The sequence below is a fragment of the Schistocerca americana genome, chromosome 4 (genome assembly GCF_021461395.2).
Source record: "Schistocerca americana isolate TAMUIC-IGC-003095 chromosome 4, iqSchAmer2.1, whole genome shotgun sequence".
NCBI classification, from domain to species: domain Eukaryota; kingdom Metazoa; phylum Arthropoda; class Insecta; order Orthoptera; family Acrididae; genus Schistocerca; species Schistocerca americana.
In genome coordinates, this window is record NC_060122.1 from 562,013,327 (window position 1) to 562,030,580 (window position 17,254).

The 17,254-nt window shown below is 37.0% G+C and overlaps 1 protein-coding gene across 4 annotated transcripts in view; it reads right to left on the reverse strand.

Moving 5' to 3' along the window:
• Positions 1-17,254, reverse strand: part of LOC124613906 (ras guanyl-releasing protein 3-like) — a 423,950-nt gene that overhangs the window by 94,991 nt on the left and 311,705 nt on the right. For all 4 annotated transcript variants that reach the window (XM_047142653.1, XM_047142656.1, XM_047142655.1 and 1 more), the window contains exon 5: positions 6,121-6,418. In XM_047142653.1, coding sequence (XP_046998609.1) covers positions 6,121-6,418 — 298 coding nt within the window. The remainder of the gene's footprint in view (positions 1-6,120; positions 6,419-17,254) is intronic.

The following is a 17,254-nucleotide window of genomic DNA, read 5'->3' on the forward strand; positions in this document are numbered from 1 at the left end:
AAATATAACTTATTTCATGATACACTTTTAAGAGAATTTGAAAACTGTTTCCCCAAGAAAGTAGTTAAATCTAATTATAAGAAACCATGCAAAAAACCTTGGCTTACTAAAGGAATAAAAATATCTTGTAACCACAAAAGGGAACTGTATCTAACAACAAGAAAGAGTAAGGACCCAGAAACAGCCAAATATTATAAAAACTACTGTGTTACATTGGGACCTTGCCATTGGTGGGGAGGCTTGCGTGTCTCAACGATACAGATAGCTGCACCGTAGGTGCAACCACAACAGAGGGGTATCTGTTGAGAGGCCAGACAAATGTGTGGTTCCTGAAGAGGGGCAGCAGCCTTTTCAGTAGTTGCAGGGACAACAGTCTGGATGATTGACTGATCTGGCCTTGTAACACTAACCAAAATGGCCTTGCTGTTCTGGTACTGCAAACGGCTGAAAGCAAGGGGAAACTACAGCCGTAATTTTTCCCGAGGGCATACAGCTTTACTGTATGATTAAATGATGATGGCATCCTCTTCTGGAGGTAAAATAGTCCCCCATTCAGATCTCCAGGCAGGGACTACTCAAGAGGACGTCGTCATCAGGAGAAAGAAAACTGGCATTCTACGGATCGGAGCATGGAATGTCAGATCCCTTAATAGGGCAGGTAGGTTAGAAAATTTAAAAAGGGAAATAAAGGGAAATGGATAGGTTAAAGTTAGATATAATGGGAATTAGTGAAGTTCGGTAGCAGGAGGAACAAGACTTTTGGTCAGGTGAATACAAGGTTATAAATACAAAATCAAATAGGGGTAATGCAGGATTAGGTTTAATAATGAATTTAAAAAAATAGGAGTGCAGGTGAGCTACTACAAACAGCATAGTGAATGCATTATTGTGGCCAAGATAGACACAAAGCCCACGCCTACTATAGTAGTACAAGTTTATATGCCAACTAGCTCCGCAGATGGTGAAGAAATTGATGAAAAGTATGATGAGATAAAAGAAATTATTCAGGTAGTGAAGGGCAATGAAAATTTAATAGTCATGGGTGACTGGAATTCGAGAGTAGGAAAAGGGAGAGAAGGAAACATAGTAGGTGAATATGGACTGGGGGTAAGAAATGAAAGAGGAAGCCATCTGGTAGAACTTTTCACAGAGCATAACTTAATCATAGCTAACACTTGGTTCAAGAAAAAAAATTAGGTTGTATACATGAAAAAACCCTGAAGATACTAAAAGGCATCAGATAGATTATATAATGGTAAGACGGAGATTTAGGAACCAGGTTTTAAATTGTAAGACATTTACAGGTGCAGATGTGGACTCTGACCACAATCTACTGGTTATGAACTGTAGATTAAAACTGAAGAAACTGCAAAAATGTGGGAATTTAAGGAGATGGGACCTGGATAAACTGAAAGAACCAGAGGTTGTACAGAGTTTCAGGGAGACCATAATGGAACAATTAACAGGAATGGGGGAAAAATACAGTAGAAGAAGAATGGGTAGCTTTGAGAGATGAAACAGTGAAGGCAGCAGAGGATCAAATAGGTAAAAAGACGAGGTCTAGTAGAAACCCTTGGGTAACAGAATAAATATTGAATTTAAATGGTGAAAGGAGAAAACATAAAAATGCAGTAAATGAAGCAGGCAAAAAGGAATACAAACGTCTCAAAAATGTATCGACAGGAAGTGCAAAATGGTTAAGCAGGGATGGCTAGAGGACAAATGTAAGGATGTAGAGGCTTATCTCACTAGGGGTTAGATAGATACTGCCTACAGGAAAATTAAAGAGACCTTTGGAGAAAAGAGAACCACTTGTATGAATATCAAGAGCTCAGATGAAAACCCAGTTCTAAGCAAAGAAGGGAAAGCAGAAAGGTGGAAGGAGTTATATAGAGGGTCTATACAAGGGCGATGTACTTGAGGACAATATTATGGAAATGGAAGAGGATGTAGATGAAGATGAAATGGGAGATATGATACTGTGTGAAGAGTTTGACAGAGCACTGAAAGACCTGAGTCGAAACAAGGCCCCGGGAGTAGACAACATTTCGTTAGAGCTACTGACTGCCTTGAGAGAGCCAGTCCTGACAAAACTCTACCATCTGGTGAGCAAGATGTATGAGACAGGCGACATACCCTCAGACTTCAAGAAGAATATAATAATTCCAATCCCAAAGAAAGCAGGTGTTGACAGATGTGAAAATTACCGAACTACCAGTTTAATAAGTCACAGCTGCAAAATACTAATGTGAATTCTTTACAGACGAATGGAAAAACTGGTAGGAGCTGACCTCAAGGAAGATCAGTTTGGATTCCATAGAAATGTTGGAACACGTGAGGCAATACTGGCAGTTATAAGAGTCGAGGGGTATGAAAGGGAAGCAGTGGTTGGGATGGGAGTGAGACAGGGTTGTAGCCTATCCCCGATGTTATTCAATCTGTATATTGAGGAAGCAATAAAGGAAACAAAAGAAAAGTTTGGAGTAGGTATTAAAATCCATGGAGAAGAAATAAAAACTGTTAGGTTTGCTGATGACATTGTAATTCTGTCAGAGACAGCAAGGGACTTGGAAGAACAATTGAACGGAATGGACATTGTCTTGAAAGGAGGGTATAAGATGAACATCAACAAAATCAAAACAAGGATGATGGAATGTAGTCAAATAAAGTCAGGTGATGCTGAGGGAATTAGATTAGGAAATGAGACACTTAAAGTAGTAAAGGAGTGGTACTATTTGGGGAGCAAAATAACTGATGATGGTCGAAGTAGAGAGGATATAAAATGTAGACTGGTAATGGCAAGGAAAGTGTTTCTGAAGAAGAAAAATTTGTTAACATTGAGTATAGATTTAAATGTCAGGAAGTCGTTTCTTAAAGTATTTGTATGGAGTGTAGCCATGTATGGAAGTGAAATGTGGATGATAAATAGTTTAGACAAGAAGAGAATAGAAGCTTTCGAAATGTGGTGTTACAGAAGAATGCTGAAGATTAGATGGGTAGATCATATAACTAATGAGGAGGTATTGAATAGGATTGGGGAGAAGTTTGTGGCACAACTTGACTAGAAGAAGGGATCGGTTGGTAGGACATGTTCTGAGATATAGAGGGATCAGCAATTTAGTATTGGAGTGCAGCATGGAGGGTAAAAATCATAGAGGGAGATGAAGAGATGAATACACTAAGCAGATTCAGAAGGATGTAGGCTGCAGTAGGTACTGGGAGATGAAGATGCTTGTACAGGATAGAGTAGCATGGAGAGCTGCATTAAACGAGTCTCAGGACTGAAGACCACAAAAACAACAATATTAAGAAAGGTTATTAAAATGTCCAGAAGTATGTGCATCATGTCTGCAATTAATACCACTGATAAAAAAAATCAAAACAATTTGGAATATTATTACAAGGGAGACAGGGGAACCAAGAGTACAGGATGATGGCATCACCATCAAAGTGAATGGAAACCTGATAAACAACAAGCCGGAAGTCGAAAACATTTTGAATAATCATTTTTTAAGTGTTGTAGAGAAAATAGGATCTAAATGTTCATTAGAAGAAGGAAGGAAGTTAATGGAAGAGGCCTTACCCACACCATTTGATACAATTGAAATTCCACCCACCTCTCCTTCTGAAATTAGGAAGATAATAAACTCTCTCAAGAATAAAAGCTCACATGGAATTGATGGCATTTCCAGCAGGATAATAAAAGCTTGTTCCCAAGAAATAAGTGTGATTCTTAGCCACATATGTAATAGCTCTCTGAAGCAGGGTATTTCCCCAGATAGACTGAAGTATGCCATTGTTAAACCACTGCATAAAAAAGGGGATACGTCTGATGTCAACAACTACTGCCCAATCTCTCTTCTGACTGCCTTATCCAAAATTCTTGAAAAAGAAATGTATTGTAGAGTAGCTTCACACCTTTGTAAAAATAAAGTTTTAACAAAATGTCAGTTTGGTTTCCAGAAGGGTTTTTCAACAGAAAATGCTATATATACTTTCACTAATGAAATATTAAGTGCTCTGAGTAACCGGAAGCCACCCGTTGGGATTTTTTGTGATCTATCAAAGGCTTTTGATTGTGTAAATCATGAAATACTTCTAGATAAGCTCAAGTACTGTGGTATGAATGGGACAGTGTTCAAATGGTTTAAATCATACCTATCTGGAAGAGTGCAGGAAGTTGAAATAAATGGTTCACATAATATGCAAAAGAATGGTGATTTCTAAGACTGGGGAACAATCAAGAATGGGGTGCTGCAAGGTTCAGTCTTGGGTCCTCTGCTGTCCTTAATATGTATTAATGACTTGCTATTCTATATTCATGAACATGCAAAGCTGGTACTTTTTGCCAAGGCACAAGTATAGCTATCACACCCAACAGACAAGAATTAACTGGTGAAATTGTAAATGATGTTTTTCAGAAAATCATTAAGTGGTTCTCTGCAAATGGGCTCTCATTAAACTTTGGCAAAACACAGTATATACAGTTCCACACAGTAAATGGAATGACACCATTAACAAATATAGACTTCGATCAGAAATCGGTAGCTAAGGTAGAATATTCAAAATTTCTAGTTGTACACATTGATGAGGGGTTGAACTGGAGAAAACACACTGAGGATCTGCTGAAACATTTAGGTTCAACTACTTATGCTATTAGGGTCATTGCAAATTTTGGCGATATACATCTGAGTAAATTAGCTTACCATACCTATTTTCATTCTCTGCTTTCATATGGCGTCATATTCTGGGGTAACTCATCATTGAGTAAAAGAGTGTTCATTGCACAAAAGTGTGTAATTAGAATAATTGCTGGAGCTCATCCAAGATCATCCTGCAGACACTTATTTAAAGAGCTAGAGATCTTCACTGTAGCCTCACAATATATATATTCACTTATGAAATTTGTTATTAACAATCTGAACGATTCAAAAGTAATAGTAGTGTACATGGCTACAACACTAGGAGAAAGGATGATCTTCACCACTCAAGGTTAAATCTGACTTTAGCTCAGAAGGGGATAAATTATGCTGCCACAAAAGTCTTTGGTCACTTACCTAATAGCATCAAAAGAAGTCTGACAGATAGCCATATAGCATTTAAAAGGAAATTAAAAGAATTTCTTACTGGCAACTCCTACTCATTAGATGAATTTTTGGATATAGTAAGTGGGTAATTTCCCCTTCCCCAACCTCCCAAAAAAAAGCACTAATCTAATCTAATCTCTATCTAATCTCTAATAATATCAAAAAGGTTTAATAAGGGATATTGCACCCATACAAAGAAGGACTGCATCAATGGTCAAAGCTCTGTTTGAACCAGTGGAGGGTGCTATGGAAATGCTGAAAAACTGTATCTGGTATGGACATTAAGATAGATGTTAACTATCTTGTGAAAGCCTATTTACTAAGTTTCAAGAACCGTATTGAGCAAGGAATCTAGGGATATACAACAGTCTCTATGTGTAGTTACCCTAGGCCCTGTAAAGGCAAGATTAGACTAATCATGGTGTGTACAGAGGCATTTAAGAAGTCATTTTTCCTGTGCTCAATATTGGAATGGAATGTAAAGAAACCTAAATATATGATATAATGGGAAGAATCTCCACCATGCACTTTACAGTGGTTTGAAGATGATTGATGCAGGTCTAACATAACTCAAATGATGTTTCAACAATGTAAGGAGAAGATAGATTGCTACTTACTGTAAAGATGTTACATTAAGTTGCAGAGAGATACAATTAAAAGATACTTGCACTTTAGCTTTTGGCCACAGCCTTCATCAGAAAAAGAAAGAGAAACACATACATATTCATTCATGCAAGTTAAAGTGTAAGTGTCTTAATTGTGTCTCTCTGCAACTTAATGTGCCATCTTTATGGAAAGTAGCAATCTATATTTTCCTTACATTGTTGATATTCCAACCTAGAGTTTCTATTGTTTCAAATGATGTTTGTTTTCTCCTTATTTATTCTCTTATTCAGCTGTTTGAAATTTCTTTAGAGGTTATTGTCATAAGCTACAACTTCTAAATATCTAACTAATTATTAATAGTCAATAAACTGAAAATTATTAATAGTCAATAAACTGAAAAAATAAGAAACATATAAATTTTCCTTACAGTTATCCTTCTTATGACCTTGTGCTCCAGGTATGTAATGTGCTCAGCTATCTGTAATGGTTCCAAATGGCTGAACACTAAAGACACTTTTCTGTTGTGCTCTTTATTGCCATGTTGATGCAGATGTGCTGTATGACTGTCTCTTATTGACATATGACGCATCCAGTCATATGTTTGTACTTGGGACAGGTCTATAAGTTCAGCTGAAGTTGGAGTGAGAACTGCTTGGAATTCTTTTAATGTGTCTGCCAGTTCATATTCCAGATCAAAATGCATGGGAAATGATAGAATCCAGTACCTGTAACAAAATAAATTTTATTAATATACATCGAAATTTTAGTAAAATTTGTGTGTAGTATGAAACATGTATGAACATAGTTAACATTGATTTCAATGGTGAGTTAGGAAATCATGAATATGCCTCTGCCATAGGAAAGAGGTTCCCAGACAACATAGAGGGAATATAGTGCGATATTGAAGATATAAAATAAGCTAAGATGTAACTAGGGAGGTGTGAGGAAGTGCATTTCACACTGAGCACCAACTCCAAGCAGGTGACAAAACTTACTAGGCTCTATAGCATGAGTTGTGGAAAATTTTGATTTCTCATTGTTCATTCTTGTGGGAGCAGGTGGGCAATGAGAGAGCTTATGGACTGAGTCTGGCACTTTTGCATGTGTAGGAGTCTTCTACCACTAAAATAGTGTGCAAACAAAAATTATTCTCACACAATATGTGAGACAGTGATGTCAATTATCTTAGTCCATTAGATAAAGTTTTTGTACAGTAGATATTGTTAATATAGCTAGTCAGTCACTAAACTGGCTTTACAATCTGTTTGTGCTTCGAATGTTTTTGTGATATTACTATTTTGTGGCAAGAAGAGATCAGAGATTTTAAAATAAAGAAAACATATCCATTATTAGCAAAGGTACAGTGATCATAAAATAATTCAGGTTGTGAATGGAGGAGATATCCAATTTAGCATCACCTGAATTCAAGAATATGTTTTTATGCAAAATGTGAAACCGAATTAATGAACCGATGTAAGTACACTGGTGTCCAAAATTAAAGCAACAAATGGAAATTTTGCAAAGTTGTGTTTATTTTGCCACAAAACTTTATAACAGGTGATAGTAAAGTAGAAATAATGTAAAGAATACACATCTTAAACAACTGCAATAGGCATAATGGTAGACAAAAATGTTCTTGTTTTCCAACTTAATGGATTTGCACACACATTCTGATAACTGGTTAATGTGCTCAGGATGGAGTGTGACCATCTCTAGCAGCAACGCAGGCCTGACAATGATGGATAATGCTTTGAATGATATTATCAGTCTGATGTTGAGGTTAACAGCTCTTGCTTTATGAGGTCGATCATTACCGTCCATCAAGACGAAGTCTGGGCATGCATGATCTTGCAATAACTGCACATGAGGCTCCAAGATCTTGTCACAATGTCTGACAGCAGTTAAACCTTGCTGATTCACCCACACAATTTCATGAAGCGGTGTTCATGTGGTGAACATAATCCCTGCCCACAACAATAGGGATCCTCCTCGATATCTGTCTCTTTCCATAATGTTTGGGTCACAAATTGTGTTCCACATTCCCTCGTGATGCAAATGTATCAAGAATCACTCTTCAGGCCAACTGGGACTCATATGTGAAAAGAATATTGGTCCACTGTTCGATCGACCAGGTGGCATGTTGACATCTCCAATCTAGACATTCCCTTCTGTGAAGACGCATCAGAAGTACACATACAGCAGGTCTCTAACAATAAAGGCCACTCTGGCAAAGCCTTCTGGACAATGCTTGTCTTGATACAACATGTCCAGTGGATGCTGTGACGTCAGATGCCAGTTGCCATGTAGTGCTAAGGCGGTACCATCATACGCTTACATCCAAATAATGGTTTTCTCTTTCTGATATCACATGTGGTTGGCCCTGCCCTGTTCTTTGGAGTACTGTTTTGGACTATATAAATCGTTACAACATCCGAGACACACAAAAAATTCACATTAAGCCACCAGTCTTCATCAGTTTGTGACTGTCCTGCTTCCATTCTTCTTATAGCCTTCCACTGCAGAGAGTCTGGTAGGCATCTTCTTTGTGCCATGCTGCACTATCAGTGACTGTACCTACAGTGATTGTGGATGTGGGACTATCCGGCAAACACTAACCCGTTTGATAGGTGCCCTGATGTCATAGTTGACTTGGTTGTCCATTGACTGGAATGCCATATTCTGTGCAAAATACGATTGTATCTGTCGACATTTCTATATTATATCCTGAATTAGACACAGGATTGGAAAATAGTGGTTTTTTGTTGTGTTTTTGGATACCAATGTATGTTAAATTACAGTTTCCTTCAATGTCAGCTTTCTACACGAAATTGGCATCTGTTGCAAATCATGGAACATATATGAGATAGTTTTGCTGTTTTGGAGCACATGATACTAAATAAACTTCAGAAACAGGGCCTCCTACGACCATGAAAAGTTCATTTGAAAATTATGATAAGATTCCTGAAAATGGTATCCTTGCAGAAATTTCACTCCTAAGAAGATTTCTGGAAGCTGTTGAAATTACAAAAGTAAGTCTCCTGATAGGATATCTTTAAGATTCTTAGAGTTTGTGGCTGAACAAGAATTTTGAGAATCTGTTCCTAATCTCATTTTGGCATCAAGATTTTTCTAAACCTTATGTACTGTGATTCTTGAACACCAGACATAGTACACCAACAACAAAACTTACATGGCAAAAACCTGACAGAAATTCACAGTGCGTTAAATGAAGTTTGTGGTGATATTATAAAGGGCTGTAGTACAGTTTTAAATTGGGTTGGTTGTTTGGTTGATTTGGTGGTGGAGACCAAACAGTTAGGTCATCAGTCTCATCAGATTAGGGCAGGAAGTCAGCCATGCCCTTTCTAAGGAACCATCCTGGTATTTACCTGAAGCAATTTAGGGAAATCACAGAAAACCTAAAGTATGATGGATGGGTGTGGTTACATTGGGTTAATAATTTTTGTGGTGTTCATATCAGCATAGACAATAATCCAAGACCTGGAAGGCTCAAAATGACAGAAAATAAATGAAGTGTGAAACTTGTGACAGATGCTCTTGAAAAGGATTGCAATGTGACTTTTGAGTAACTGCGTGAAGTCACAGGAATTCCTCCAACATCAGTATTCCCTGTTCTGAGACATGATATGAAGAATAGAAAAATTTCTGTGATATGAATCCCGAACAGTTTGACTGCTGAAGAGCAGCAGAAATTCTTGGACATTGCAACCTTGCTCAAACAATGATTTGATCATGAATGTCAAGGATTCTTGTATTGAATTGTCACTACTGATGAAATGTGGATTAGAGACTTTGAACTGCGGCTGAAATCACAGTCTAATGACTGGAGAGCTTCAGCTTCTCCATATCCAAAAAAATTTTGGTGTGCTCAATCAAAGCTCAGGCAAATGATGATTTTTGTTTATGATCATCATGACAGAGTTCCATGTGGAACAAGTGTCACAGCAGTGTATTATCATAACTTCATGTAAAACCTGCACAGAAAAATGCACAAAACCCAACGTCAGTTGCTCGAGGCTGGGCCACTCATTCTCTATTATGATGCTAACTCACATGTTGGTGATTTTGTAGCCAAAAACTTCACAAATATAGATGAGAAGGTTGCCACATGCACCCTACAGCTGGGATATGTGTCCACCAGACTTCAACAAGTTGAAAAAACCTATGCATGGATGTTATTATCTTTTTCTGGAAGAGCTTTCTACCACTGTCACCTGAGCCATTCATCAGATGAACCAGAAGTGGTGTCCTGGATAGAATAATAGGGCTTCTGAGATGTTTGAATTCAGTCATAGAGCAGCAGGGAGACTATATTGAAGAACTGTAAAGAGATATTGAAATAAATAAATAAATGTGTAAGTAAGAAAAATTAGTGTGCATTATTTATGAATTGTCCCTTATAATTATCTTAGGTCTACAATGAGTCAAGCACAACTTTATGGTTTAGCAGTTTTGTCAACTAAAATACTTTAGCTAAATATATTGACTTTGATGATGCAATTTCAAAATTTGCATCAGAAAAAGTTAGAAGGAAGAGATTCTGTGGTACATGTTAAAGCCACATACCACTACACAGATCTTTAGTTTATTTCTATGCTTAATTAATAATCACTTCAACTGTAATATTAATAAAAATATGTTTTATTTATTTGTTTCTGTTCATAAAAACTTTTTGCAAAATAGTTAGCATTATGCATTTCTTACTTAACTAACTGTACTAAAAAAATGCTTACCCATGAAAAAAAGTATTTGATGTTTTGTGTAGTTGATGGAGATGGGGTGGAAGGGGGTGGGGATGACAAAATTCTGCACCAGCTGCCAAACTACCTACCTATACCACTGACAACAAGGATGCATATAAACAAGTTGGTCTACTCTGTGTACAGAAAATAGTGAAAGCTGAAGATTTATATGATTCTGATAAAATGAAGATTATGATGGGACACAGGTTGGTCATAAAGGTCATAGAAATGACGATGTTTTCTGAATGTTCATAAACTGCCTGTATTAGTGTTTATTGAAAACAGACAGTTGGCCATGAAACAGCATGTAGATGACAAGGCCTTTAGAGTCTCATCAAGAGACATTGAGTGTTAAGAGTTTTCCAAACTGTACACAAGAATAGTTGATAACTGGTGGCATAGCTGACTGTGAAGTACAAACAATGGAAGGTACAGGTGTTATGAAGAACTCCACTAACTGCACACTTCATGTCAGTGGTTGTCCCTAGATATTTTGCATTTCAGAAGATTGGTTGCTTGAGCACATTGCAGAGAATTTTAATAACTTAAATCTCTCTGGCATGAAAGTTTGTATTTTACAGCATTCATCATATGAATCATGTCAAATGATGAGCCATCTTTGTTTTAAAATTTCTCTGCATCTAAGTATACACATATTATAGTTTGAGGATGCTGAATTTAGAGCTTTATATTCCTTTTCTGCGTTTCTTATTTATCCTTTTCAAGTAGTTCACAGTAAAAGAGAGCTTGGGTGGTTTTTCATTTACATACAGAAACTTCTTTATCTTGCATTTAATGAACATGAACATACTGCATGTTCAAAATGGCATTCACAGACTTTTATATGCTGAGAGCATCACAGTGGGACTTGTATTGTGGCAGTTAATAGCTGTGTGAAGCTACAAACAACGAAGTCACTATATCAATGAATGTGGAAAATTACTTCTCCAGTTATAAAATTCATAAATATCTGACCTGCCTTGGTTGATTGATTGATTGATTGATTCATTCATTCATTCTGTCATGTGTTCCTTAGATCCCAGGTCAAGGTATACATCAATATGGGACACGGATGTCTTAGAAAGTTAATCTGCATACTACATTAATGATAAACTACCACTGTGCAGGTTAATGTTATTCACACTTATGCTCTCTAAAATTAATCAAGTAAATTAGTAAGAAAGCTGCTACTTTGATCAAATCTGCTTTCTTCAGAGTTATACCATGTAGCTGCTGTTTATCTGCTATCAGTAGCTTAATATTTACTTGATTACAATGGTATTTTTCAGAGAAAATATTTCTACATCCATAAACACTGGGTACCATTTATATGACATCATTACTTGTCATACAGCTTTATACAGGGTGGCCCATTGATAGTGACTGGGCCAAATATCTCATGAAATAAGCGTCAAATGAAAAAACTGCAAAGAACAAAACTTGTCTATCATGAAGGGGGAAACCAGATGGAGCTATGGATGGCCCGCTAGATGGTGCTGCCATAGGTCAAACAGATATCAGCTGCATTTTTTAAAATAGGAACCCCCATTTTTTATTACATATTCATGTAGTACATAAAGAAATATGAATGTTTTAGTTGGACCACTTTTTTCGCTTTGTGATAGATGGCGCTGTAATAGTCACAAACGTATAAGTACGTGGTATTACGTAACATTCCGCCAGTGCAAATGGTATTTGCTTCATGGTACATTACCCATGTTAAAATGGACCATTTGCCAATTGTGGAAAAGGTCGATATTGTGTTGATGTATGGCTATTGTGATCAAAATGCACAACAGGCGTGTGCTACGTATGCTGCTTGGTATCCTGGATGACATCATCCAAGTGACTGAACCATTCACCAGATAGTCACATTATTTAAGGAAACAGGAAGTGTTCAGCCACATGTGAAACGTCAACCACAACCTGCAACAAATGATGATGCCCAAGTAGTTGTTTTAGCTACTGTCAGGGCATATCAGTAGCAGACAAATTATGCGAGAATCAGGAATCTCAAAAATGTTGATGCTGAGAATGCTACATCAACATCTATTGCATCCGTACCATATTTCTATGCACCAGGAATTGCATGGCAATGACTTTGTATGTCATGTACAGTTCTGCCACTGGGCACAAGAAAAATTATGGGATGATGACAGATTTTTTGCACGTGTTCTATTTAGTGACAAAGCATCAGTCACCAACAGCGCTAATGTAAACTGGCATAATATGCACTATTGGGCAACGGAAAATCCACGATAGCTGTGACAAGTGGAACATCAACGACCTTGGCGGGTTAATGTATGGTGCGGCATTATGGGAGGAAGGATAATTGGCCCCCATTTTATCGATGGCAATCTAAATGGTGCAATGTATGCTGATTTCCTATGTAATATTCTACCGATGTTACTACAACAAAATTTCACTGTATGACAGAATGGCGATGTACTTCCAACATGATGGATGTCTGGCACATAGCTCGCGTGTGGTTGAAGCAGTATTGAATAGCATATTTCATGACAGGTGGATTGGTCGACTAAGCACCATACCATGGCCCGCATGTTCACCAGATCTGACATCCCCGGATTTCTTTCTGTGGGGAAAGTTGAGGGATATTTGCTATCATGATCCACCGACAATGCCTGACCACATGCGTCAGCGCATTGTCAGTGCATGTGCGAACATTACGGAAGGCGAACTACTCGCTGTTGAGAGGAATGTCGTTACACATATTACTAAATGCATTGAGGTTGACGGACATCATTTTGAGCATTTATTGCATTAATGTGGTATTTACAGGTAATCACGCTGTAACAGTAAGCGTTCTAAGAAATGATAAGTTCACAAAGGTACATGTATCACGTTGGAACAACCGAAATAAAATGTTCAAACATACCTACGTTCTTTATTATAATTTAAAAAACCTCCCTGTTAACAACTGTTCGTCTAAAATTGTGACCCATATGTTTGTGACTATTACAGCGCCAACTATCACAAAGTGAAAAAAGTGGTCCAACTAAAAAATTCATATTTCTTTACATACTACACGAATATGTAATAAAAAATGAGGGTTCCTATTTTTAAAAAAATGCAGTTGGTATCCATTTGACCTATGGCAGCGCAATCTAGCAGGCAAACCATAGTGCCATCTGGTTTCCCCCTTCAAGCTTGACAAGTTTCATTATTTGTGGTTTTTTCGTTTGATGCTTATTTCATGAGATATTTGGCCCGGTAATGATCAATGGACCATCCTGTATAAAACAGTGTTATATGCTGTGGTTTTAACAGAAATTTTTGATCTGAATCTAGATATTCAGAACATATTTAGGAAAGGTGAGTAAACAGACATGTTTTTAATTTCTTCTGAATTGGTAGGAGCTCCCAGTTTCTTGCTTTATGTTGTATGTGAGCTTGTTGAATAACTTAGGATCAGAGTACCGTACATAACTCCTTTCTCAAACCTAGACATGGAGGCAGAGCCTACATGGAAATTATTTTGTGTCTTTTATTGTCATTGTTTGGCTGAAACTATTTTTATTACCAGCAACAAAAACCATTAAGGAGTAAATGTATTGGGAGGTGAGTATTAGAATCTCAAGATTCTTAAAAAGGCTTCTGCAAGAATAAAATTATCTACCTTACCCAATATTCTTACTGTTTGCTTCTGCTTAACAAACTTTTTATTTGCTTTATATGCACTGCCCCAGAAGATAATCCCAGTAGCAACAGGGAGTGAAAATGTACAACATAACACAAAACTCTTTCTTTTCATTGACACAATGGGAGCTGCCTATAAAGGTGTAACATGCCGAATTGAGCTTCCTAATTAGTTCATACATATATATACTCCATATTAACTTGTAATCCAGCTGGAGCCCCAAAGAATTCTACACTATGCTTCTTTCAAAGTACGACCCGAAATATTCTGGTGCTGAAAGATCGTTATTGCTTGCCTGAAATCGTATAAAATAGCACTATGTGAGACTAGTATTTAAAGTGTGAAGTATCTCAAGGGATAGGCAAAATTCCTTTAATGAAGTAGTCGATCTAAATCTGGCATACTGTACAAAAAGAAATTGTGTGTTTATGCTCTGATACAGATGATCACATAAAAATTTAATCATTTCATACAGTATGGGTTGTAAGTAACAGAAGCATTTTCTTTTAGGTAATTCATGTGCAGTATGTAGGGAAGTGTCTTATTTTGCAATGCTATTCAGACTTTCACTTCTATCCAGCCCCATAATAGAAGTTTAATATATTTTCTTATATCATTTTTAAATGGTGCCATCCACTTTTTATGAGCTACTGTCTTTTTCTCCAATTAAACAACCTAGTTTAGAAAATTAAGCTTTCTCCAAGTGCGAAAACATGTTGCAAGGTACAATATGTAGCCAGGAACAAATATTCTGTTGAAATTTAAGAGTGTTGCAATCTAGAAAATCATGTCAGTACTGTAGTTTTAGTCATCTGTCTGTTACATTATTACTCTACCACATCAAACATTAGAAAGAGAAATCAAATTAACCAGAAGTATCAAAAACCATTTGCATGTTAAATACATTTTGAAACTGAAGCTATTGGGAACAAACACAAATTTCCATTTTCAGGACAAGTAAATAGGTTAATCTGCAAATATCACAAGTTCCATGATTAAAGACCTTCTCATGTAGCAAAGTACAAAATGGTGCACAAACAACAAAGTAAGGCTTTAGAACCCATGCTATATAACTAGTTTTAAAAAATACATAGAATTTTACTTGCCATAAAATTCTGTAACTGAAAAATGAACAATATAGCTTTATCATATTATACAGCACTATAATACAAAATGTTTATAAATGCTGCACAAAACACAGTCTCATGTCTAGCAACAACAAAAGCTTTAGAACATGGCAGAAACAGGTAATGCTGGTCTCCTTCATGTCATTCCAAAGCAAGTTACTAGACTGAAGTTCTCACCAAAAAACATCATGTGTTAATAGGCACACTGAGTACAACACTCTCCCCTGTGGATAACACATAGTAGTAAAGGTTCATTGTCTCATCATTTATTCTGGAACAGAGAAGCTACTTAGAAATAAAAAAGAAAGATTTATCTATCTGATAGACACTTTTGTCTTCTATTATAAAATCTGTTGGAGTAATGAAGGACAAACAAATTTCTGAAACTATAAAAGTTAGGTTTAAAATTGTTGGCAAAAATTTGTGATTTAGGTTTCTGTCATTTGTTTGATGGAATGTAATTAGTTTCATTGCAGCACATTAATTTTTAAAAATCACAAAATTACAACATAAACAAAATAGAGGTTATGTCAGATTTCTACAGAAACAAAAGTTATTTGAATTAACTGTCGCATATTTTAATGGGAAAATGTTGTCATATCCTGACAAAAGAATAATTGATTTTTATCAAAAAAATTTTCTTTCAGAAACATTGTTTTCAAACTGAATTTGCAAATTCTAGACCCTTCAAATATAAATTTGAAATTAATTTAAATAACAAATACTATTTTTGTAGCACTAAAATAAGATTGGTTGTTTTGGGGAAGGAGACCAGACAGCGTGGTCATCGGTCTCATCGGATTAGGGAAGGATGGGGAAGGAAGTCGACCGTGCCCTTTCAGAGGAACCATCCCGGCATTTACCTGGAGTGATTTAGGGAAATCACGGAAAACCTAAATCAGGATGGCCGGACGCGGGGTTGAACCGTCGTCCTCCCGAATGCGAGTCCAGTGTCTAACCACTGCGCCACCTCGCTCGGTCTAAAATAAGTCTCTAAACATTTATACAATTGTTGAAATTTATGTTTTAATTAGGAATGTAATTAAAAAGTGTATCTTTCAGGAAGATTCTAAATGGAACCAAATAATGCCAACTGCTTTCAGAAGTTACTCAGGAGTTCATATGTTCAGAATCTTAGGTTCAGTCACTCTTGTTCTAATGGGCTTTGTCAAATGTTATTCTCTTCTCTTTTTAGGGCGCAAAAAAACTAGAGTCATATACGCCCATGTTAAAACTTCAAAACTGTAGAATATGAAGACAAAGAGAAAAGTTAAAAATCACTACACGTCAATCCCAATTGACAGAAAATAAGGCAGCTAAAAAGAGGGATGTGGAGAAAGGTCTATAAAATATGCCATAGAGAAATGGAAGTCCACAGCTAAAAATAAGTGGCCTTTACCATATTCCTACAAAAGATAAAAGTAAAATGCGGTCAACAGCCCATGTGCCATTCACTAAAATGACCGATAAATCAGACAGCAAAAACAAACATGAATGTAAGCGCCATTCTGACAATCAAAGGAGTCATCAAAGAAGGAGGTATGCCAGACAAATGGCACACTTATTTGCTGAGGAGAAAGTCATGTCAGCAAGACAGCAGTAGTTTGGCAGGTTCTTCCTACAGACCTTCAACTGGGCTAGTGTAAAAGGCACAAGTGGCAAAATAGATTCCACGATGGTAGATAGTATTGAGCCAACAAAAGAGGGGCAAATGTGCTGATGCAAAAATGAAACACCCATAGTCTAGTTTCAAATGGACAAAGGACCAGTGCAAATGGAGGAGGGTGGTTCGATCTGCACCCTAGGAAGTACCATTGAGGACACTTAGGACATTGAAGGGCTGCATACAGCAGGCTGCCAGGTAAGACACATGGGAGAACCAAGAAAGTTTCCTCTCGAGCATGAGCCCCGGGAATTTCATAGTTTCAATGAGTGGCAGAGCAACGGACCTAAGATGAAAAGATGGGGGAAGAAACCAGTTGTGCCACCAGAAATTCACACAAACGGTTTTGT